Source organism: Amblyomma mixtum, chromosome 3 (assembly GCF_055824585.1).
Source record: "Amblyomma mixtum isolate Tamu chromosome 3, ASM5582458v1, whole genome shotgun sequence".
Classification (NCBI taxonomy): Eukaryota; Metazoa; Arthropoda; class Arachnida; order Ixodida; family Ixodidae; genus Amblyomma; species Amblyomma mixtum.
Window position 1 is genome coordinate 233,272,891 of NC_143014.1, and position 23,651 is coordinate 233,296,541.

At 49.5% G+C, this 23,651-nt stretch overlaps 1 protein-coding gene across 1 annotated transcript in view; it reads left to right on the plus strand.

The window, feature by feature from the left end:
• Positions 1 to 650: 650 nt before the first annotated feature.
• The window catches only part of LOC149354029 (uncharacterized), a 40,881-nt gene continuing 17,880 nt past the window's right edge, over positions 651 to 23,651 (plus strand). The window contains exon 1 of the mRNA XM_089575908.1: positions 651 to 909. Coding sequence (XP_089432034.1) covers positions 651 to 909 — 259 coding nt within the window. The remainder of the gene's footprint in view (positions 910 to 23,651) is intronic.

Consider the following 23,651-nt stretch of genomic DNA (forward strand, 5'->3'; position numbering starts at 1 on the left):
GGAGGCAGGAAATGTTATCGAAGAGCGGTATTACAGTTTTAAACCACACGTGGTGCTACGTGCCGAATCATGCGCACGTGCAACGAATACCTTGAGAACGCACAATTTTAGCCTGAATGGAACTTAATGTCCACGCACTTAATCGCAGTTTATCATCAACCCGTGAATTCTGTATGGAAAGAGCTTAACAATAAAAAAATAAAAAACAGTATTCCCCTGCCTGTCGCAACGCGTATCGTTGCACGCGCCAAGAATTAAGGAGTGCAGCCCCGTTAAGTTATCAAAGAGATAAAAGCGCCACAAACTTCCATTACATCCGCAACCGCACAGGATTGTGATGCAGTATTTGACCTCGCATCTAGAGCAGAGGAAGACTGCATCCTCTTGCATCGTTTCGGCAGGCACCGACATAGACGTGTTAGCCCTCTACTCGAACAGCATTTGAAAGGTATGTTATTGATGCTGCTTGTTCATCTACGCAACCATTAGCCAGGCTGCGGAAGCTCTTTTCTCGTGAATGCACTTGCCGTTGGTATCATGCTCTTGAAACCGCGTAGCAGCGCCTGCGACTGCCAGAAGTCGCATGTCTCGTTAATCACTGTTCCCCGCTGGCTGTTCCTCCGCACAGCGAAGGCGGTTTTCTGGTGCACATGCGCAACCCAAGTGAGGAAGACAGCGACTCCGACGGCTGCTACGCTGGCCAGAAGCGGGAGGCGAGAAGCGACAAGTGCAGACACCTGCGTCGTCATCGACGCGTAACGTCTTCGCTGCGGCCCCCGAAACACTCCGAAGAATCGCCGCCGCTAGCAGTGGACACGCCTGAGATCTCATCGAATACAGCGCCGCTCTCGAATGGCACCCCGTACGAGGCTGTAGGGGACGGAAGCGCGCAGAGCCCACCGGACAAAGGCAAAAGCCGAGATGGGAACAATAGGCTGTCGCTGCTGTACCAGGGGAACCGCTGCCTCTGCTTACGTTGTGCTCCATCATGCGACCGGGAATGCCGCACTAGCTCTGATCAACTGGATGTCTGGGGCTTTCTGCTCCTACTACACGTTGGCTTCATTTGGCTCTTGATGGTAGTGCTGAGAGAACTGATGCCAGAGACTTTTAATTTTTTACTTGGGAGTATCGATGGACCTTCTTCCGAACCGACCACCCGTTCTCCGGATGACCGCGCTGGCCACGAAGACTATCCTCCAGGAAAACCTTCGCCTAGAGGACAGACTCAGCCCAAATGACCGGGAACCGGAGAAGCCCTGCTTCCATTTTCTGCATGCGTGCGATATGCTCTTAACCGTGATCACTTCGGGACGGAAAACTATTCGTGCCCTCCCCCGCTTCATATCCTGCAATGTACGCTGAGTCAGGTTTCCAATAAACTACGAGCTCAATTTTATCTATCATTTCGTCCCTTTTTGAGCACTTGTTTTCCGCAGTTCTTTTATTGCACGCTTGCAGTCACTGCAGGTTCCTGATCGCCGCAAAATTTTCAAGATCGCATCTGTCCATTTCGAGTCGTGTATAAATCGATAGCTGCAGGCCTTATCGTATGCGTTAGGACTGCCTAAAAGATAGAAATGCAGCAGGCCTCTAGTTTCGCGACGTATTGTGCTCTTCAGTTGGAAGTAGGGGGAGGAGGGTATGGCGAGAGCACAGGAATGCAGAACACGGCCGGTGGTTACTGTGCAAGGAGCTGTTCAAGGAGAGAAGCTGAGCAGCGGTGGCGTCGGGCGCCTGGAGCGACGGACTGGAGAGAAGTGCTAGTCGAGGGGTGGCCTCCGCGATCAGCTCGGGCAGCACGCCGGTACCGATCGCGGAGGCGACGCCGGAGCTGATCGCGGAGGCTACGGTCGAGGAAAGACTCTATACGGAAAATTAAGAGTATTTATACGTGTATGCATGTCGTTCTCAAATTCTCTACCTCAATAGACCGCGAAATGAATAAGTTCGAGCCGCAACAGGCGGTAATAAAAATGCATTGATGGAGTTTTGCGTACACAAAAACAGACGAAATGCAAATATTTTTTGAAAATTGCCGTTTATAAATCTAAAGCCAAATAACACAAAACTTAGTCGAAGGATAGGTTTGAAAGAAGAGGAACATGAAATCATCTTAGAAGAACGCTGCGATATTTTTTTTTATTGCCAGCTATTCTAGTCATATGAATTCCTCGTGCGCCCCTGAACAAGTGCAAAAAGAATTATCGAAATTTGAAAATGCATAGGAAATTCATTCTACTTAGGAAGATCACACGAAGACGCATTTCATTCTCCCATTGCACTTGCCCAGTGCCGAGATTGGGCGCTGCCAATCAGAACCGCACTTTACGCACGCGGAGTGGAACTGCCAGGGCAGCCCACAGCCGGGAGTTTTTGACGGCTTCGTCCCTGTGCGTACGCGCCGCAGGCAGGAGCGACTAAATCAACAAAGGAAGCTCCCCGATGTTTCTTTGTTGGTAGGATTAGAGGGCTACCACAGGTGCCATCTCCACACTTTTTTTTTAATTGCGCAAAGTGCCCTGCGGCATAAGAGAGTGTACAAACCGGTGGCGGCTACAAATTCCAGCAAGGCCCGGTATTGCCCATGGGTCTAGATTCGAGTGTCTGGTGGTCGGATGGGGTGGAAACCCTGAATGCCAAAGTGTCGCTTGCGTGCCTCCCGAAGTCCGGGCCAAGTTAGCACAAAGTGGTCTAATGTCACCTCTGTAGCAGAAGAGGGGCAGAAGGGGCAGTTCAGAAGCGGGGTCTGCGACGTGCAGCAGGCCCTGATGGCAGGCGTAAGCGCCACCCGGATTCTCCTCTGCGCTACCTCCTCGCGGCGAGTTAAATCGCTGGGAAGGTTGGCATGCAGGATCCCCCCCCCCCCCCCCCCATTCTTTCAAGGCGAAAACGTTATATGGCTCATCAGCAACGAAACCCGGCGTCCAAGAAAAGTGGTCCGCAAAACCCCCAATGATGTCTTTCGCAAAGGAAAATAAAACATCTTCCGAAGTGGGGGGAATTGAATCAAGGTCCTCATGTGCTGTGAAGGCGAAAGCATCCTTTCACCTAAAGACCTTTGCCATAAAGGCATGTGGCCTAAAGGCCTTTACCATGAAGGCCTTTGAGCTAAAGACATTTACCATAAGGACGAAAGTGGGAGACACCGACCAAAAGAATGGAGATGGAAAGACGTTCCGGCTCCCGCATGGGAGCCTTGTTCACAATGAGGCAAAACGTAGGAACGTTGCTTTTTAAACACGGTGCATGAGTGAACCCAGGCGTCTTGCATAGAGTGCGGGCAAATTTCCGTCATTCCGATTAAGCGTATGTGCTGTCGTCTGGATGATCACTGACTCAAGGTAGGGCCGCGACTTCTTGCCCCTTTCTTTTGCGATCACACGTGCGTCTGCCCAGATTATGTTGCATGTGGCCGATATCGAGTGCTCGGCAAGTGCATTTTGATCTCACGTCACTCTGGTGATTACGCAATCTTAGTTCGCAGCTACTGCAGTCGGCTCATGGAATTGCGTACACCACGCCGGGAAATTTTTCTTTCTTTAGTTTATCCTTCACTTGCACCAGCTGACTCCTCAGTTTTTTTAGCTGGCACATGTGAGGTCTGTACGTCATAATAACGTAAGATACGCGCCAGCGTTTCACTGACGCCAGGAACATATGGAATTGCAGCTCGCTTCTGAGTACCTTAGGCTGGTTTCAGCACCGGGCGTTCAAGTCGGCGTTGTACCGAATCAATGACATCTCCAGGATAGCCATAAGAGGACACATCACGGCGTACGTGCTCTGTTTCAGCGACCTGGTCTTTCCGTCTGAAACAGACGTTTTTTCGATGGAGGAGAGAAAAAGTAACAGAACGTTTTTGGGGAATCAGGGTGTACAGACTTGAAATGAAGGTAACGGCCGGTGTGCGCGGGCTTCCGGTAGACGTTACAATTTAGGCGTGAGGACCAAGGGCGTCCGCAGAATTTTTTGCAGGGGGGGGCCCCGTTGGTGCCCCGGGGGGGGGGGGGGGGTATGTTCGTAGCAAAAAGGCGCTATTTGCGGAGTAAATTTATTTATTTATATATAAATAAAAATTAAACAAAATGCACACATGAAATAAAAATTACAAACAGCAAACTAAAGCGCGGCTAGGAGAGGTACATTGGAGTTTATCAACGAAGAAACAACTAAAATTAATAAAAAATGCAAAAAGATGCTATATCACTTCGTGGAGAAGAGTGCTCAGTCTTCCTGCATACGGGTTCTCGACTCACCCGGATTGATGACCAGCACACAGCACAATATGTTCGCAAACACGCAACTACAGTCACTCAGTCAGTCTTCCTTGAACAGCAACTGTAGGCGCCTCGGATTTTTCTGGGCGAATTGCGTAATTACACGTGTGATAAATTCACTTCTGTGCTTCATTACACGCTCTCGGTGCACACTCATCATACACATTGATTGGAAAAACTGTTGAACGCGTACGTTGAAAACAAAAGATGACTATATATACAACGAAAACTTATTTACAAGATAAATGCATGCTCGCAGCTTCATACACCTCGCTCCATCTTGCTTGCGCATCCGCACAGTCGAGCAACCCCACACACACTGCTTGCCGCTCGTCGTTTTCTCGTCCGCTGTCTTGGTTGTTCTCAGCTTCGCTGACAACCGGCCACTAAAAACACCCAAGCACAAACACAGAGGCGCGCACACGTGCGAGGGCTTACTTGCCGCAGTATCCCCGAATGCGCACTTTGGGGGTGAAAGGAACGCCGCGCAACTTCCGAGGGGAAGGGACACTCGCCACTCCGGTCGGAAAATTTGTTTTTGTGTTTTTATGGGGTTCAGAGCCCCAAAACGACTCAGGCTATGAGGGATGGAGTAGTACAGAGTTCCGGGTAATGTCGACCACCTGGGTCTCTTTACTATGCACTGACACGCACAGTACATGGGCGCTGTTGTGATTTGAGGCCCAGCCAGAGGTGACAGGCGAGCCAGGCAGGCGCCATCGGGCTGCGTTGACCAAAGGCGCTGGTTTTCACAGAAGACGCAAAGAACGCTGGTGTGGGGGCGCCTCGGGAGACTGCGTCGCCGTGAACAAAAGCAGCTAATCCCCTTTGCCGGAGATTCTGAAAGCGGCGCTTCTACCGAACTGCGCTACACGTGGATCGGAGGAGACAGCGAGCGGCGGCGGCGCCAACTCATCGCCCGCTTGCCCCTGAGCAGCCCGACAAAGCGGGGGTGGACACGGCTGATTTGTCCTTCCCTCCTTAAGAATTCATCGGTGACCGGCGTAACGACATAGGCGAAAACAAGATGCCCCGTGCACTGTCTGCCTCCGTGTCGCTATCTCTCTAGAGATCAAAGAAACAGACACCCATCTCAAGGCGGCTCGAAACACATGCTCGCCGGTGCCGCTGTATGTCTGGAACAGGTCGCCCTTCAGTAGAGCTAACGATGGCGTGGTTTGAAAACGGCGGAACGACGCACGCCCGGACGCGGCATTTCGCAGATGTGACCATGCGGGGCTGCTTTTACCCTTTTGACTGAGCGCACCACCGCCCCTATTGTGCGGCCATCACTCACGGTTCGAGTGAGTGATTTTCCAGGGGGGTGCAACCGCCCCCCCTTGCCCCCCCCCCCCTCCGGACGCCCATGGTGAGGACCGTCGGGAAACAAGCACATCCAAAAAGGGAAGCTGGCCATTGATTTCCTCTTCAACGGCGAACTATACGGCAGGTTCCAAGCTGTCCAGGTGGGCAGCAAAATCGTGCAATGCTTCTTTTTTCAGGATACAAAGTCGTCCATGTATCTCAGGAACACTTTAGGGGCAGGCATGAACGATACAAGTGCATGGACTTCGATTTCTTCCATTGTTAAGTTATCGACCGTTACGGGAATGGGTGCACCCATAGCTGCTCGGTGAATCTGCATGTATGGGACATCCTCGAAAGTGAAAAACGTGTTCAACAAACAGAAGCGAAGAGGGGTCAGGCCGTCCACACCGATCGCAGTTCTCTCTGGCAGTGTCGGGTCGGCCTCAAGGGCTGCGGTACAGACTTCTACGGAAAGGTCTATTGGGACGCTTGTGAAGAGGGATTTCACGTCGAATGAAACGATGATTTCTCCGGCGTCGATTTCTAGGTGCCGAACCTTTTAGATGAAGTCCTGGTGTTTTGTGTGTTTGTAGGGCTCCTGCCGATGAGTGGATAAATTGGATAAATTGCTCGGTGCTGAAACTTTTACAAATTCTGAAGTGGCGAACGCGTGAAGCCCTCAAAAGGCCGCAGAGGGACATCAGGCTTATGAATCTTTGGCAGTCCGTAGATCGCCAGTAAGAGCTTTATCCTAAAGTACTTTGATTTAAAAGCCTTTACTTAACCATAAAGGCGTTTGACCGACAAGGCGACAACCTTTTTCTTCCTCAATTTGTTGACATCGACGTCCTGCTCGCACTGACGGCGCACACTAGCGGTACTCACGCGCGATGCAAACTTTCCGCGCATGTGGTGGTAGTGGTTTATTAAAAAAAAACAGTGAAGCAAAAGAGTGTTGCCGGCCGCGGCAATTGCTATCTCATATCTTAAGCACCCGAGCTGCAGCCGGCGGAAATGAAAGGGAAAGGGAGAGGATAGTGAGGAGAAGTATAGACGGGAGCGACAGCAAGAAAGGCCTGTTCCCCCCGGCGGCCGCCGCGAGAAGTCGACACTTTTCGAATTCACAATTACTGGATAAAGATCACCAATTGCAGTCTTTCCGAAATCACAAGCAATTACTAATCATAAAGCACGTTTAATTGCCAAGTACCAACTCCAATTATCGATTACAATCATCGATTATCAATCAGCCACCGCTAATCACCGATTACCATCACCATTACCGATTACCAGACCACAATCACTTTACTGATTACGGCTATCGACTGCAATCGCAATTACTGCTTACCAGTCAGTTACCGATTACCATTACGGATCACTATCTAGGTAATACTTCACAAAATATTGCGCCACTACACTCATACACACTTCTCAAGTACACGTTACCAAGTTATGCACACGACAACGCGTTCACTGTGTGCCTCTCTAACATGCTTGAACCGACGAATACCACGTTTGAAAAAAAAAAAACCCTTCAAGGCCTTGGTTTGCTACCTTAGCTTTGGTTGCCAAGGCGTGATGAGGGAAGCTGTTTTGAGTCGGTCGGCCCCGAATTCCGGCTAATTTCTTTAAATGAATTACTTCTTTATACTGAAATACCCCAATTAGAGGAACCTCCTCGCCAATTTTGGCTTCATTTTGGACCCCCCTTTCCCAATTCGTTAGCTTCATTTGAAACTTGTAGGATTTTATCCGACTGACTCACGACGACGGGCTAAGCAGAATGAGCTCCTTACGCTGTCGCGTAAAATATAAATTACGAATGAACGATTTTGTCTTCGAAGCACATGAGCAGTTTCAAGTGCCGTCCGTAATTTTTGTGGCATTTTTTTTCTTGCAACGCGTCCTCTACCGGACGACCGGACGCGCCTCGACCCATCGGCTCAAAGCAGCTTCCATCAGCCAGTAACCAGCACCTGAGGGTGGTAGGGGTCAACGACCGCATGTCAAAGGCGAGGGTAGCTGGTAAGTGGGAAACCCCTTGCCTGAAGAGGGGTTTCGAATATTTATCAGCAGGGCTCTGTGTCCGAGGTTGTGCCCGACCCACAAACCCACAAGCATTGCGGCCACGTAGTAGGAGTTTTTAGTTGGCCACTAGAAGCCTGCGCGGGAGGCAGGAAAAGATCCCCCCCCCCCCCCCCCCCCCGCTGCTTTATTTGCGAAGACTTCAGAAACGCAAGGAAAAGCGGGATGCAGCAGTCCCGACCAGACCCCTTCAGTTTAGGTAAGTGGTCGATGCTTTGCACGTACCTTTGCAGAACTCAGGCTTGACCTAAAACATTTCGCGATTCGCCGTTGTCACACAGCTGTCCACCGTACTCTGTTACGGCAACCAATGGCTCCTTGTGAGCAGCAAACGAAGTGGCAGAGCGCAGCTGCATTTGCAGATAGCTTAATTGCAGCGCAGTATCTTGAGTGCCGTCCGAATGGCGCTGATGCACTGCGGTCAAAAGCCGTCCGGCGGCAGCACTGGGTCCGCCGCCGCGCCGCCCGCACTGCGTCAGCTCCAAGCCAACGCCTCTGCGACGGATCCTGCGCGCCACCGTCAGAAAAGCGTGCCAAAATTTGTTCTTCGCCCAGACGTCAGCCTTGTTTGAATAATAAGCACTGCGATAAAGAAATGTAAAAATATAAATCCTCTTTGAGTTGCTGGTTGGAGCGTTAATTGAGATGCAAGCAACCTTCTGTTCACAACCGCATAGCATGCATTGGTAGTACCGAAGATACAGGTAGCTTCGATACTACCTTTCAATACATTTTAAGTAATTGTAATCTGTATCGGGTATCGCTTCGTAGAAATGAAAGTATCGGTATCAAATTAGATTTATTGGGTATCCTGTACTTTAACGATTCTCGATACTAAAAATACCGAGAGCCGAAAGAGAACATCTCTACTGCAGGAATCTAAACAACTTTTACTACGAGTTAAAAAAAAAACGAAAGGCTGAAAACGCCGATTTCCTCTTCGAATCCCCAGGACCCCGGCGACTTTTTTTTTTCCCCCAGCTGCGCAGCAGGGGTCTATCCTCACCCCTTGTAGGGTAGGGCGCCCGGGGGCACTGTCCTTTATTTTTTTTTGCTATTTGTTTGGCCTGCTTCAAGAAGGCATCGTCTTTTGGAAAGGAAAAAAGTTCAGCCTAGCTTCTTTTGCTGGAAAGTGCCTTTGCGCCGGAAGAACGCTGCCTTTTACACATCATGGCACACTACCATGAGACACTATTTTTTGTTGCGTGTATGGTTGTCAAAACAGTTGCAGGGATGCCGTCGAAAAGCGGTCACTAGTCAAATTTTGCCGCTGTGAGGACAGTTAGGAGCCGACTTGGAGAAAAAAATTGCAGAATCATTATATTTAATTGTGCTGTTTCACTATCTTGTCAAATTAAGTCTTGGCCTCCACTGAACTTAGTTTTAAACACTGGTTTCGGGGAATGTTTCGTGCTCAGCGTTGAATGTAATGACGGCCTCCTCCATGCAAAGGCAGATCCGTGCACGATTCATGCTTGTGGTGGTTCACAAACACTGCTAGTGCAGCCGCGGGTTCACACCAGCGTCGGCATTCGGCGTTGTAGTTTGGCGTTGCGCGTCCGTAATAATTAGCGGGTTTGTGCACAGCTAAATGAAATGAAACTAAATTATGCATGCGATAAAGAAGCGATCCGCAAAAGAAAGACTTGGCTCCAACATGACGTCATACGTAAGGCTTTTCATATCTGCTGCACACTTCCCGAAAATGTCCGAAAGCCCCGCTCCACTGGCATACCCAACAATTATGGACATAAACATTTTTGAACGGGAAACCGTTTATGAACGAAACTTTTTCGCATAATGTAAGATTTCTCTGTAACAATCAATGTACCCGCAGATCACCGGACGGTAGTATTGCATTTTTTTTTCTATTAACGTTTCTGCTATCGTGAAAACCGTTCCCTATTGGTTTTTTTATGGCATTCTTAAACGTTCGATGCGATCGAAGGAAACGCTTTAAAAGAAAGATTTTGCTAGATATCAGAAGAACGGATCATTACTTGCAATATTTTCGTAAGAGTATCTTACAATTTTCTAATTTTCAAAATTTTTGCCCGAGACTTGAGACATATATTCCCGCACTTCACACTCACGTTTCACCTTAAACAATTTGCGTTCGCGCGCGTAACTATTGTTTTTTTTTTTAATCTACGCGCCATCATTTCCAATAGGCTCAAACCCAGAGCAGCATGCGCTGAACTGCTTGCCCAGTCATGCCTGTTGTTCTTTAGGTGTCTGCGCATTCAAATGTCTCCCTCATTTTCAGCAGAGTCGCTCGTATTGACTATGCGCGTAGGAAAAAAGTGTCAGAGCTTGTGAACTCAGCTGGCGAACACCTGCCCCAGTGCCTCTGGGCCCATACGACACGTGTTGCTGATGGGGCGAGTGTCGGCTCATCTGGAGCAAGTTTTTTTTTTTTTAGTGCGCCTTCACAGCGGCGGCTTCCAGCTCTCTGCGATCGAGCTCATGAAGTCCCGCCACCGCGGAGCGTAGACCCCCTCTCGAGCGGCGCGCCGCTCGATCGCCCAGTCGCTTGCATGTGAACCAGCCTTTAGTGCATATGCGACACTGTTGCAGATGGGGCGGAAGTCGGACAACTCGCGTTCCCCACACGTTTTGTGTTTGACTGCTTGGTTGTCTGGAGCTTGCTTTGAAGCAGGCTGCCCACCGAGTTTTGAGCAGACAAGGGAAGGGAAATGAGGGGCTCGTTATGACAAACATACGAAGAAAGTCAGCAGCCACCGCAACCGATGAGCACAAGGGAATCTTTCAACTTCTTAATTTAAATTGTGGTGTTGATAAATTAATAACGCATTCATACTATTGCTGACGATAACTGATTCGCTTCCTGTGCACTACCAACTGATCTGCAGCGACGGCTCCCCAATATTCTGCTTTCGGGGGTATTTATGTTTACATGTAGACTAGCCAGTGGCGGTCCCAGAGATTGATTCCGGGGGGGGGGGGGGGGTGCGAACGGACTTTCATATACGAAAATAGAAAAAAAACTAGAAAGAACGATTCTTTATTTACTGTAAGGCTAAAGAAGATGCGTCTGATGGTTTTGCGAAGACGAAGACGAGGTGACAGTGCTCTCGAGAGTCTTTGGCCAGCGCTACGCTTGTGTGCTTTTCGCCGACCTGATCCCGGACTGCTGCCGTTGCCATTCCCGTCGCCCCAGTACCTCGTACTAAACCCCCCGTTACATTTGGTGGAGGTGCGGGGTAAAAACATCGGCCCTGGAGCTCCGTAGTCGTGCTCTCCCGACGCGCAAGATGCCTGAGGACGTCCAACACCAGGCCGTACAAGTGGGCCAGGCTGTCATCTGTGCCGGCTCCCTTCGTCAACGGGACCCGACCATTTTCAGCGGCACCGACGAGAATGATGTTGAAGATTGGCTCACATCGTACGAGCGGGTGAGCGTATACAACAAATGGGACGATGTGACGAAGCTAAACAACGTCATCTTTTACCTCGCCGGTGTGGCTAACCTCTGGTATCGCAACCATGAGGCAGATATTCAAACCTGGTCCACCTTTAAGACTAAATTTTCCGAAGTATTTGGTCGGCCGGCTGTCAGGCAACTCCGAGCCGAACAGCGATTGCGCGAACGATCTCAGCCGGCTAGTGAAAGCTTACTACATTGAGGATGTCGTCGACTTGTGCAAGCGGGTCAACGCTCGTATGTCGGAAGCCGACAAGATCCAACACATCTTGAAAGGCATCGATGACGACGCTTTTCAGATGCTTCTAGCGCGCGACTTGCGTACCGTTGCTGAAGTTGTCACGCTGTGTCAAAGCTTTGAGCAGTTGCGCAAGCAGAGGATTCTGACACGCCAGCGGCCACAGCAGGTTGAGTCGCTTGCTGGCCTCACGCCTGCTCCTGACTCATCGCTGCTACAGCAGATTAAAGACTTCGTGCGGGAAGAAGTGGCACGTCAACTTTCCTTTCTGCCGAGCGCTCACGACCGACCATCATATCTGGCTCCAGCCCTCCGACATACAATTCAAGAACAAATTGCTGAGGCTCTTCCACCGGCCCATCCGTCACCACCTGTCACGGTTCCGCTGACATACGCTGACGTTGTCGCCAGACCACAACCTGTGGCGGCTCCGCTCACATATGCCGAAGCCGTCGCGAGACCGCCTCCTGTCGCGGCTCCAGTGACGTATGCCGATGTCGTCGCAAGACCGCAGCCGCAAATCTATAATGCGCCTCCGGCGCATTTGCGAGGGCCAGTGGCTTACCGTCGACCTACTCCAAGGGTCAGCGATTATTGGCGCACAACGGACAATCGGCCGATTTGCTTCTTTTGTGGTCTCCCAGGTCATGTATCTCGGCATTGCCGCCGTCGTCTCCCGGACGCGGAAATTCCTCCCCAAGCTCCTGGGTACTGGCCTCCACCGAGTCAGTACTCTGTGCCAGCTGCGCCGCCGCAAAGTCGTACTTTCTCGCCGGACCGTTCTACCCTCTCCAGCCGCCGGCCCTCTTCTCCACGACGCCGGTCTATCTCGCCTATGCGACGTCGCCCCACCGCTAACCAGGAGGAAAACTAGCAGCCGCAGTTCCTGAGGCGAGAACTGCGTCCACAACGAACTTCGAAAGGCCTCATCCGTCAGCCGCTAACCTCATTGAAATTTCCGTCGACGGCGTTTCTGTCATGGCGCTTGTCGACACTGGTGCTGCGGTTTCCGTCATGGACGCAAAGCTGTGTAGTTCTTTAAGAAAAGTAAGGACGCCAATTGCTGGACTCTCACTGCGCACTGCCAGCGCTCAGAACATCCAGCCGTCAGCAGCGTGTACCGCTCGCCTTGTCATCCAGGGGACCATCTACGCCGTCGAATTCGTCGTATTGCCCTGCTGTTCTCATGCTGTTATCCTGGGCTGGGATTTCCTATCGCGCCATGCTGCTATCATCGATTGTGCTCGATCTGAAATCGAGTTCTCTCACCTGCCCGAAGCTGTCTTGGACACTGCCCCCCCTTCTGGTGCCTGTGTTAAGGCCCTCGTTGCCGAAGACATTGACCTGCCTCCCTGCTCTTCTGTCCTCGTACCCCTTTCTTGCGGCCCTCTTCGCGACGACACTGTCCTCTTCACTCCGTCCTCTATCTTTCTGCACCGCAAGTGCCTGCCTCTGCCATACGCCGTACTGACTATATCCGCTGGCCTCTCCGTACTGTTCGTGTCTAACCCATTCTCGTTCCCCAACGCCTTGCGCCTAGGTGAATGTCTCGGCACTGTACAGCCATTCGCGTCTCTGCTCATCCGCGAAGAGGCGGACGACGCGCCGCACCTCTCCATATATCCGCACTCAGCCCACCTACTGCTGCGCCCGATCCCTCCTCAACCGAAGCCTTCCTTCGCTCCATCGACGACAACCTTCCAGCGCCGCAAAGGGCACAGCTTCTCACTTTACTTGATCAGTTTCGCTCTTCATTTGACTCACATAAAAGTTCCTTGGGCCAAACTTCCACTGTCACCCATGCCATCGACACAGGTGACCACGCACCGCTGCGACAACGTCCCTATCGTGTGTCTGTCGCCGAGCGCCAAGTTATTGAAGACCAAGTCGACAAGATGCTCCAGAGCGGCGTCATTCAGCCCTCAAGCAGCCCATGGGCGTCGCCTGTGGTGCTCGTCAAAAAGAAGGATGGCTCCATACGCTTCTGTGTAGATTACCGCCGCCTTAATAAGATTACGCGCAAAGATGTCTATCCCCTCCCGCGCATAGACGACGCTCTGGACTGTTTGCAAGGGGCCGAACTCTTTTCCTCCCTCGATTTGCGTTCCGGGTACTCTTCTCTGCCCTTGCTTCGTCTCAGCGACATGCCTTCAGCGCAACGCATGGATCCGTGGATCGCTTCCCTACTCGACTTTCTCGCCATACTCGACTTTCTCACCAACCCGACGGCTGCTTCCCCGTCACGTGCGCTCCGCCGCCAAGCTGCCCATTTTGCGATTCGTGACAACCTACTTTATCGCCGTAACTACAGCTCCGAAGGTCGCAAGTGGCTGCTCGTTATTCCACGCCACTTACGCTCGGAGATATGCGCATATTTCCATGCTGCCCCCCACAGTGGTCACGCGGGCGTTTTCAAGACCTATACCCGCATACGGCTGCGCTACTACTGGCGCGGAATGTACACCTTCATCATGAAGTACGTACGCTCATGCATTCCCTGCCAACGTCGCAAGACACCTCCCCATCGTTTTGCTGCTGAGCTGCAGCCGTTACCATGCCCTCCACGCCCATTCGACCGCGTTGGCATTGATTTATACGGTCCGCTTCCCTACACTGCAGCCGGCAACCGTTGGGCTATTGTAGCGGTGGATCACCTTACACGATATGCCGAAACTGCTGCCCTTCCGGCTGCCACAGCGACGGACGTTGCCTCCTTCATTTTGCACCGATTCATCCTTCGTCACGGTGCACCTCGTGAACTGCTCAGTGACCGAGGCCGCGTGTTCTTATCTGAGGTGGTGAAGGCGCTTCTCAAAGAGTGCAACACGATTCACCGAACTACCACCGCCTATCATCCGCAGACCAATGGCCTCACTGAACGATTTAACCGAACCCTCGGAGACATGCTCTCCAAGTACGTCGCTTCTGATCACACGAATTGGGATCTAGTCCTTCCGTACGTTACTTATGCGTACAATACCGCTACGCAGTCCACCACTGGCTTCTCTCCTTTCTTCCTACTTTACGGCCGCCAACCCTCTGCTACTATCGGCACAATTCTCCCTTACCACCCTGATGAATCTGAATATCGGCCTATTTCCCAAGCCGCGCAACACGCCGAAGCCTGCCGTCAAATCGCCCGCTCACTCACGACTGACACCCAGTATCGCCAGCGCTCCCGCATCGACCAACACCAAACCTCACCGAACTATTCTTCTGGAGCACTTGTGTGGCTCTGGATCCCTTCAGGCACTCCCGGTCTCTCCTCAAAATTTCTGGCAAAGTACCATGGTCCCTACCGTGTACTGGAGCGCACCTCTCCGGTTAATTATGTCGTGGAACCCCTCACGCCGTCTCCTGATCTCCGCCGCCGAGGACGGGAGACCGTTCATGTCCAGCGCCTCAAGCCCTACTACGACCCCGCCGTCTTGCCATCATCCTAAGTCGCCAGGATGGCTCCTCTTGTCCCCGGGGCGATTGTAAGGCTAAAGAAGATGCGTCTGATGGTTTTGCGAAGACGAAGACGAGGTGACAGTGCTCTCGAGAGTCTTTGGCCAGCGCTACGCTTGTGTGCTTTTCGCCGACCTGATCCCGGACTGCTGCCGTTGCCATTCCCGTCGCCCCAGTACCTCGTACTAAACCCCCCGTTACATTACATTTTTTGTACAACAATTTTTGTGTGCTTTGCTGTTGAAAAATAAATGGCGAATGATATAGATGTTATACTGTAACTCTTGCTTTGAATGCTAACGGTTAAGTGAGCAGTATTCATTTCGATACCAGGGGAAAACAGGTCATCGGCTGAGATACCCCGCCACGGCGTGTCCAGGAAGGTCAAAGCACCTTCCCGGGCATTTCACGAGCGGGGTTAGTGGCCTTCATTACTCAGTTCGGGGAAGAAGCTTTGTCACCCCCCCCCCCCCCACCCGGCCCCCTCCGACAAGGCGGCTGGTCGGCGCTCCTTGTCAAGGCAACAAAAGGGATGATCCCCTCGCCGGCGTCGCTGTGTCCCATGGGGGGGGGGGGTGGGACAAAGACATGAATGGGTGACTCTTTGCCGCTCCGACGAGGTTGCTGGCCACCGCAGCCGCAGGTGAATGGCACCGCCGCCGCCGTCGTCGCCGCGCCGGCCCGAAGGCATGACAATGGTGGGGGCAGGGCAGGACCACAAAACCTGGACGTATAACTACCAACCTGTAGAAAGTAGAAGTGTGTGAAATAAGACAGCCGCTAACACGGTGAACGTACAAAGTAGGGGACTAAATGACGCATCACGAACGAAAAAGCTTTGCAGTTCTAGGTCAAAAATCACATCTCGCCCTATGAGAGCCCGAAAACGGAAGCAGAATGGCAGATTGAGCGAGTTGGTGTCCCATGGTGACAAGTACATACAAACAGCGCTAAACATAGGACCAGGAAGAGGGGGAGACAAACACGGCGCCGAAAACGGATGTTCGGGAAGATGTGCAAAGGCTTTAGAGAGGGCAGGGGGGGGGGGGGGGGCGACCGCCCCCTCCGCCCTCCCCCCTTAGGACCGCCACTGAGCGTAACCTAGACAGACTTCACCAGCGCCACCCCCGGAGGTCGTTGGTTCGGATCCCACTGGCGGCATGTGGTTGTGTGTGTTGTGTGTGCGTGCGTGCGTGCGTGCGCGTGTGCGTGCGCGTGTGCGCGCTTGTGTGTGTGTGTGTGTGTGTGTGTGTGTGTGTGTGGATGGACACCACAATTTTAAAAAAAGAAATATTCCCTTGTGCTCCTTGGTTTCGACGACTGTTGGCTTTCTTCGTATGTATGCCACAACAAGCACCTCATTTCCCTTCCCTTTTCCGCTCCAAGGCGTCGGTTGTGGCAGTCTCGATGCCATAGGTAGCGTAAGAAGGTTCTCGCAGTTTCCGCCCTCCCCGTTCGATCACGCTTCACGTGATACTCGTGGTAATAGAGGACGCATCCGCTATGTACGAGGGACATAGATACCCCTGAAAACTGAAGATTCGACAGCCGTCGCCGTAGCTCAGTTCACCAGGCAGAGCAACCAGGCAGAGCACCGGACGCGAAACTCGGAAGTCATGGATTCAGATCCCACCGGCGGCATGTGGTTGTTTTTTCTTTATGCTTTCTCGCGGGGCAGTATATATTGCGGCCCAATAAATTATTGGTCGCGAGAGGTTCCCCGGGAAGAGCCCCACCAACGGCAGCGCCTGCCATCGCAGGGCAGTGGCGCATCGCCTAACCGCTGCACCACAGCGCCAGGGTTGGTACGAGGACTCCCAGGTTTCTATGAATGTAAAGTAGAGAATGACTTAATCCCGCATGTATGGACATTAATCCATTATCGCTATCCGAAAAAATTACATCCGTGAACAATGAATCCGAACTCATGAACAGAAGTGAAAATCGAAGTGCTAGCAGACCTAATTCTCATCTGGCCTATTTACAGAAATCAGCCGTCACTGTTTTTTTTTTGGCAAACGCATTCCCATTGACAGCCTCCAGCTCCTCTGCGGTCACATCTGGAGAGCCTACAAACTCGACAGATCACCTTCAGAGAAGTCACAAGTACGCATTAGCTTTTTTATTTTATTTATCAGTCCAATGGTTAAGTTTTAACGAAATCAGCGGCGCCGACGGTGCACCTTGAAGGAATTGCAGTCTAATTAAATTCGTGCGGCCAGGCTAATTTAAGCCCTTTAAATATTAGTTTGCTATGTTGTACGCACTATAGTTTCTAGAAACCCTGTTATCAATTTTAATAATGTATCGAGTATCTGTATCGAAAATCAGTGCCCTAAATGTTTCTGGTGCCGGTATCGAAAATAGAATTTTTCAGGTATCCGGTATCGGTATCGGTATCGAAGATACTTTTTTGAAGTATTGTTCCCAGCCCTGCCGCATAGCACCGGCGCGTCTCACATAGTCTGCTTCTGGGCTAGCTCCGCTGCTAAGGCGTCGTTGGAATCGATCTTCTTTTTATGATTGTGAGATAGTGGGTTTGACAGTAAGGCAGGACCAGTGGCGTAGCCAGAAATACTTTTCAGAGGGTGTTATACGACGCTGATTAAAAAATAAAAATAAAGAGGGTTTAGTAGCGCCATCTGTTTTTTAGTACAAGAACCATTTTTGTCAACAAACAGACTTTTCTCACTTTTGTTTTTTGCATTTTAATATATCGATGCGGTGTGTAAATAGTGTGGGCGAAAAAAGATCTCACGGGCTCCGACCGGAGTATTATGTGAGGGGGGTTACATAACTGCGGTCAAGTAGAAGACTGTTATTCTAACATCGTTATACAATAGCAAGCAAACCAACCAGAAAATAGAACTAAATTGGGAAACATACTACAGAACACACTTCAGAACAAAACACTGCTTATTTTTTCTTTGAAAATAACAATCTGAGAAAGCCTTAGCTGCTTATGCGCCAATAAACCCAACACAACAACACAACAACAACAATCTGAGATGTGAACAATGTTGTCAGGAAGACTATTCCAATAAATGATTGCACGGGGCAGGGCTGATGAGTTGAACGCAGTGGTCCTTCCCGAAAGTCGTTTAAAACTGAGGTGATTATGCAATCGGTGAGATGTGCGGGCCGGTTTTTGTAAGCGGTAGTGTGAAGGAACGATGACTGTAAAAATAGGAAGATAAGTGCTATTTTTCTGCGAGATTCTAAGGATGGAAGGGATAACGACGCCTTAATGTTAGTTATGTTGGAATGTCGGCAATAGTTGCGAGCAATGAAGCGAGCGGCACGATTTTGTACGCGCTCTAGGGAATGAATTAAGTGGTGTTGGTGGGGTGACCAAATGGAAGATGCATACTGAAGTTAGTTATGCTGGAATGTCGGCAATAATTGCGAGCAATAAAGCGAGCGGCACGATTTTGTACGCGCTCTAGGGAATGAATTAAGTAGTGTTGGTGGCGTGACCAAATGGAAGATGCGTATTGAAGTTAGTTATGCTGGAATGTCGGCAATAATTGCGAGCAATGAAGCGAGCGGTACGATTTTGTACGCGCTCTAGGGAATGAATTAAGTAGTGTTGGTGGCGTGACCAAATGGAAGATGCGTATTCAAGCTGCCGCGTGGAAGAAGGTGCACCTCTGAGGTTACGTTTTAAATAACCTTAGCTTTGACAGTAATTTTTTCTATGTGGGTTTTCCATGAGAGATTAGGTAAAAAGTGGACGCCAAGGTACTTGTATAACGACGCAAGAGTGACTGGACTGTGGTTACGCGAGTAAATGAAAAGGTAATTAGACCGTTTACGGCTAAATGTCATTAATTTGCATTTATCAGCGTTAAGGGACATTTGCCATGATGCGCACCGGTTATTAATGCGGTGTAGATCTTCTTGAAGAGCGATGTGGTCATTAACAGAGCGGATTTTGCGATAAATAACACAATCGTCTGCAAACATTCTGAGTGTTGAGGTAATGCCTAACGGTAAGTCATTGATGCAAATCAGAAACAGTAATGGGCCTATTACACTACCTTGCGGTACGCCTGATGTTACATCAATTAATGGGGATGAATGGTTATCGATAGAAGTGAATTGTTTACGAAATGATAAAAAGTTGCTTATCCAAGAAATTGTTGGGTGGATGTCAACGAGTAATTACTCCCTTATTCCAAGAAATTGTTAATGAATCGAGTCGCAAGGATGAGAGCATCGCTCTTAAACGACAGTGTGGAACGCGATCGAAGGCTTTAGCATAGTCGAGGAATATACAGCCGATTTGAAGATTTTCGTTCATACCATGAAGCAGCTCATTAGTAAACTCGAGTACACTCCGTTTAATACATTGCAGGTAACGCTGCCAAAGCAAGCGTGCCTGTTCGCGCTGGCTTAGTCCGCGTGCACGCAAAAAGTAGTTCGCCATACAACCAAAGCTAACACAAGCATATTTCATTGCGATAAATATGAAGTGCCGTGACTGGCCCCTCCTGGACTTCGTTTTACCTTTTGCCATATTTTCGTCCTGCCACTCGTCGAGACTTCGAGAGCCCAAACACTGAGCGCCTCACAGGTTCGACCGTGACTTTCAATGCTACCACATTGCTTTATACCGCTCTTTGTATTCTTCCAAACAATGACCGGAGTTTCGAGAAGAACGAATGATACGTGGCGGAGTAATATGGTTTCGCGGACGAACTATTTCAGCAATCTCCGCAGCGTTGCGAAACGGAGTATAGTTGTGCATCACATGACAGCCCTTTTCTGAACCCGTGTTGTTTTGAAAAGAAGAAACCGTTGCCTTCTGAATGTAGGCAACGATTAGATCCAATGATGTGTTCGAGAAGTTTGCAAGATATACACGTCAGCGATATTAGGCGATAGTTAGCAACGTCATTTCGGTCACCCGATTTGAAAATTGGGATAGCTTTTCCAATTTTCCACTCGCATATGATATCTTTCCTGATGAAAGTGCCGAAATATATGAGTGAGTATAACGCTGGAATGAGCCGCGGTATATTTCAAAATTTTTGAATTAATCCCATCGACACCACATGAAATATTTGATTTTAGATTGTTAATCTATGTCGCAACGAAATCAACATTAACGTCTTTTGGCCTCATGTAGTCATAGTCATATTCTGGTGCCGATGGAATATTGGAATAGTCTTCCTTCGTGAACATATTGGCGAAAAAGTTATTGAACGCCTGAGGGCGTTCGTCTTAGAGCATAGGGATCTCCAGCCTCATCAATCAACGTAAAATCTGAAGTTTCGGAAGGTGATAATGTTTTCCAATTGTTTTTTATTGTGCTTAAGGAGGGATTGCACATCGTGAGCCATGAACTTACAGCAAGACTAAGATTATGTAGGTGACAGAACTCAATAATTAGGTGAATAATTAATTAAATTAACTAAACAACTTATTCATTTTAGATTTTTGGGGCCAAGGTTATATGCCTAAATTGAAGACGGTCAACATTGAAGGTTAGCCTTGTTTTTACAATTTCGTAATCGGCAATAAGGCAGGAGATATCGAAAGTCGAAAATGCGCATTTTGAAAGCGCATTCAGTTGACATTCCCGCATTGCATATTTATAAAATGGAGTCGCTCGCATTTCTTATACATAAAATAGGAACACTGTGTGTGAATTTGGTGATGTAGAAGAAGTCAACGATTTTGGCTACGACGCGTAGCGACGCCATTTTGTAAATATGCAACCTGGGAAAGCGCATTTAACGAGCTTTTTTGACATTCGATATTTTGAAATACATTGCCGATTAAGAAAATTTGAAGTCAGCTTACGTGTTGACGGTCTTCAATTTCGCAATATAACCTTGCCTCCTAAAGTAACAAAACAGTTTAAGGCAATTTTAGTCATTCACCGTACAATTTTTGAGCTTAATTAATCACGTACATAATACCCGTCTTGCTGTGCAGTCCACTTGCACAGACCACACCGACGTATTTCTAGCAGTTTTTGAAATAAGAACCCGTAAACGTTAAAAAATATCACTGGTAGTTCGTTCCTGTACACTTCTGTGAATACATTTATTCATCTCCTGCTTCATGGCCTCTTGCTTCATTCCCGCCGAATTGCCACATTCGGAACGGTCTGAAACCATCCGAAAAATGTCAACAAACCGTCTTGCAATGACTAAATCTATGAACAACCTGCGTGACACATCAGTCTATGAACGCGGGTCACCACAGCGCTGAATATCCAACGCTACGCGTCTAACCACCACGCTTCGCTCCTTGCGTAGCGGTGGCAACTTGACGAGAAGTCAGAGATTTTAATGCGAAAGCATAATATGGGTAATCGATAACGGAACTCGATGTTCAGGAAAAGTGGCGTCCCAAAAGCCACATGACCAGGCAAGGGAAAATAAAATTTGTTCGGAAGGTGCGGGGAATTGATCCCAGGACTTTCAGACTGCGAGGCGAGAATGCGAACCATGGGCCACAAAACCATTTTTGATGTGTGTGTGTGTGCGTGCGTGCGTGCATGTGTGTGCGTGTATGTGTGTAGAGAAAGGGGCTATATACAGAATATACAGAAGACAATACGCCTAAAAGAGCGGTAACGATAGTCACGGTCCTGTAACGGTAACGGTCCTGTTTAATCATAAATGTCCCTGAGTTGGAGCACCATTCGACTAAAATGGCTTCTCGGTGAAACAAGAGGACCAACGTTTGCGGTACAACATGCGCGTTTTCCACAGGCTATGAAGACCAATGAGGAAAAAAATGTCATAGGTTTCCTAATCAGGTTGAGTAGCCACAAGGTAACGTACACTGTACAAATTTAAAATCTTTCTTTAGCGTCCTTTGCGCGACACCCCAAAAAAAAATCGCATGCTTGCAGTAAGTAAAACAGTGTTCAATGGTTACAGGTACAGTGGACAGACGACAGTTAACGGAAGGTACGAAAATGTTTCTCCTGTGCCACGTGTTAGTAGGTAGAACATTGGTGTGTCATTGATATAACTGAAATAAAAACACTTTTGTGCAAGGAGAAGCCGGCATTTTGCACACTTGCGTTAACACATCATGACTCTTGAGGTCAAAGTGCACAGAACGATACAGTGGCGGCGGAAAGAGCATTGCTATCAAATCCCTGTGCAGACTATTACGCGAAACAGAATATAAATACTCGTTAGAAAACCGAACAGTCAAAACCCCCACAGATGCGCAAACTTCCTGCATAAAGCGTAGTAAAAAAGGGCGCTTAGTAAAATTTGCAGAAACCATGAAGTTTGGAAACAGGGTCATGAAATTAGCCTGCAAGAACGCTCTAATAATCGCATGAGAACAATCACGAAAAAGAAGAAACGGGCAACGAACTGTCTCAATCCTGTTGTGCAAACAAGCCTAGAAAGATTATCACGTCGTATTGGCTTGAAATTGGATGCCCAAATAAAAGTCGCAAATGTAATGTCTAGCGCAGTGGAAGACCTGGAGCACATAACAAAATTTTTGTTGTCAGAAAGGCATTGCAGGCCTGAGCACGGCCAAAAATCAAAAGCCGATGTGGGACAAAGCTTTGAACATAAAGGCCCAACTCCATCGGCGCTTTTCGGCGCGCGTCCTGCGCGCTTGGGGGCCCACGCGCCGGCCAGAGGAAGTCTGCGCATGCGTGACGCGTCGGCCGCCGCCGAGCGTCTCCACGACCCTCGCATCCGACGGTGCCAGATATCAGCGCTTGCGCATGGGCGTGCGTGTCAAATGCGGAGTCCGGTTTACAACAGTGGGAGGACTTCGGGGCTCTCCGGGACTCTTTTTCTTCATGGCTTGAAGCTCTTTCAGATTCCCTTAAGTTTTCTTGGAATATTTGCAGCTCCCCAACCATCTTTTGCGCGCCCAGCCCAGCACGCGCCGCGACGAGCCGACTGAAAGAATGTCAAGCAGTGAACAGAAGACGGTTGGGGAGCTGCAAGGATTCCAAGAAAATTTGGGAGGGCCTAAAAGAGCTTCTAGCCATGAAGAAAAGAGTCCCCGAGAGCCCCGCGGTCCTCCGATTGTTGTCAACCAGACCCCGCTTCAGACGCGCGCGCTAGCGCCCGTGCGCAGGCGCCGATATCTGGCACCGTCGAGGTAGGGCTTCTCCTCACTATCCTCTCCCTTTCCCTTTCATTTCCGCCGGCTGCAGCTCGGGGGCACTTTTTTATTTTTAAATAAACCACTACCACCACCACCACCACCGTGAGGTGGGGCTCAATGGCCGAAACCCGCTCTTTCCAGTAACGTGCACTTGTTAAATGCGGGAAGTGGAACGCCAATATATTTAGGGAGCCCATACGACCATTCATTCAGCGATGCTGAGCCGCATGAACAGTACTGGCCCGAAATTTTGGAACACTTAATCTCAACATCAGTAACAATGCCAAAATGATCTATTATGGAAACAGCTTTGTCAATGCTGTGCTTGTCAATGCAGAAAAAAAAAACAACATTGTCAGCACATGCAAGCACTTTTCACTTCATTACCCAAAACAGAGAAGCCATGGATATTACTATTATACAGAATACTCAATTGTTAGACAGAAGGCAAACAGCAGAGGGGAGCCAGTTTCAATAGCTGTTTCGCATGTACTTCCGGTATGCACATTTCCCGTACGGCAAAGAAGGGTAGGCTGCCAGAAAAACAGCACTGCAGCTGCGAGCGCACACGAATAATAAATTCTTGGGCATTCTCAAGTGATGAGTTTAACTACCAAAGCGCCCGCTGTGCCCTAAATTCTGGGCGATCCTTGCCTCCGAGCCGAGCAAACTCCATACAATGATCAGAAAACGAAACAGTATAGTTTAAAATGCACGTCCGCGAGAAACTAATGCACAA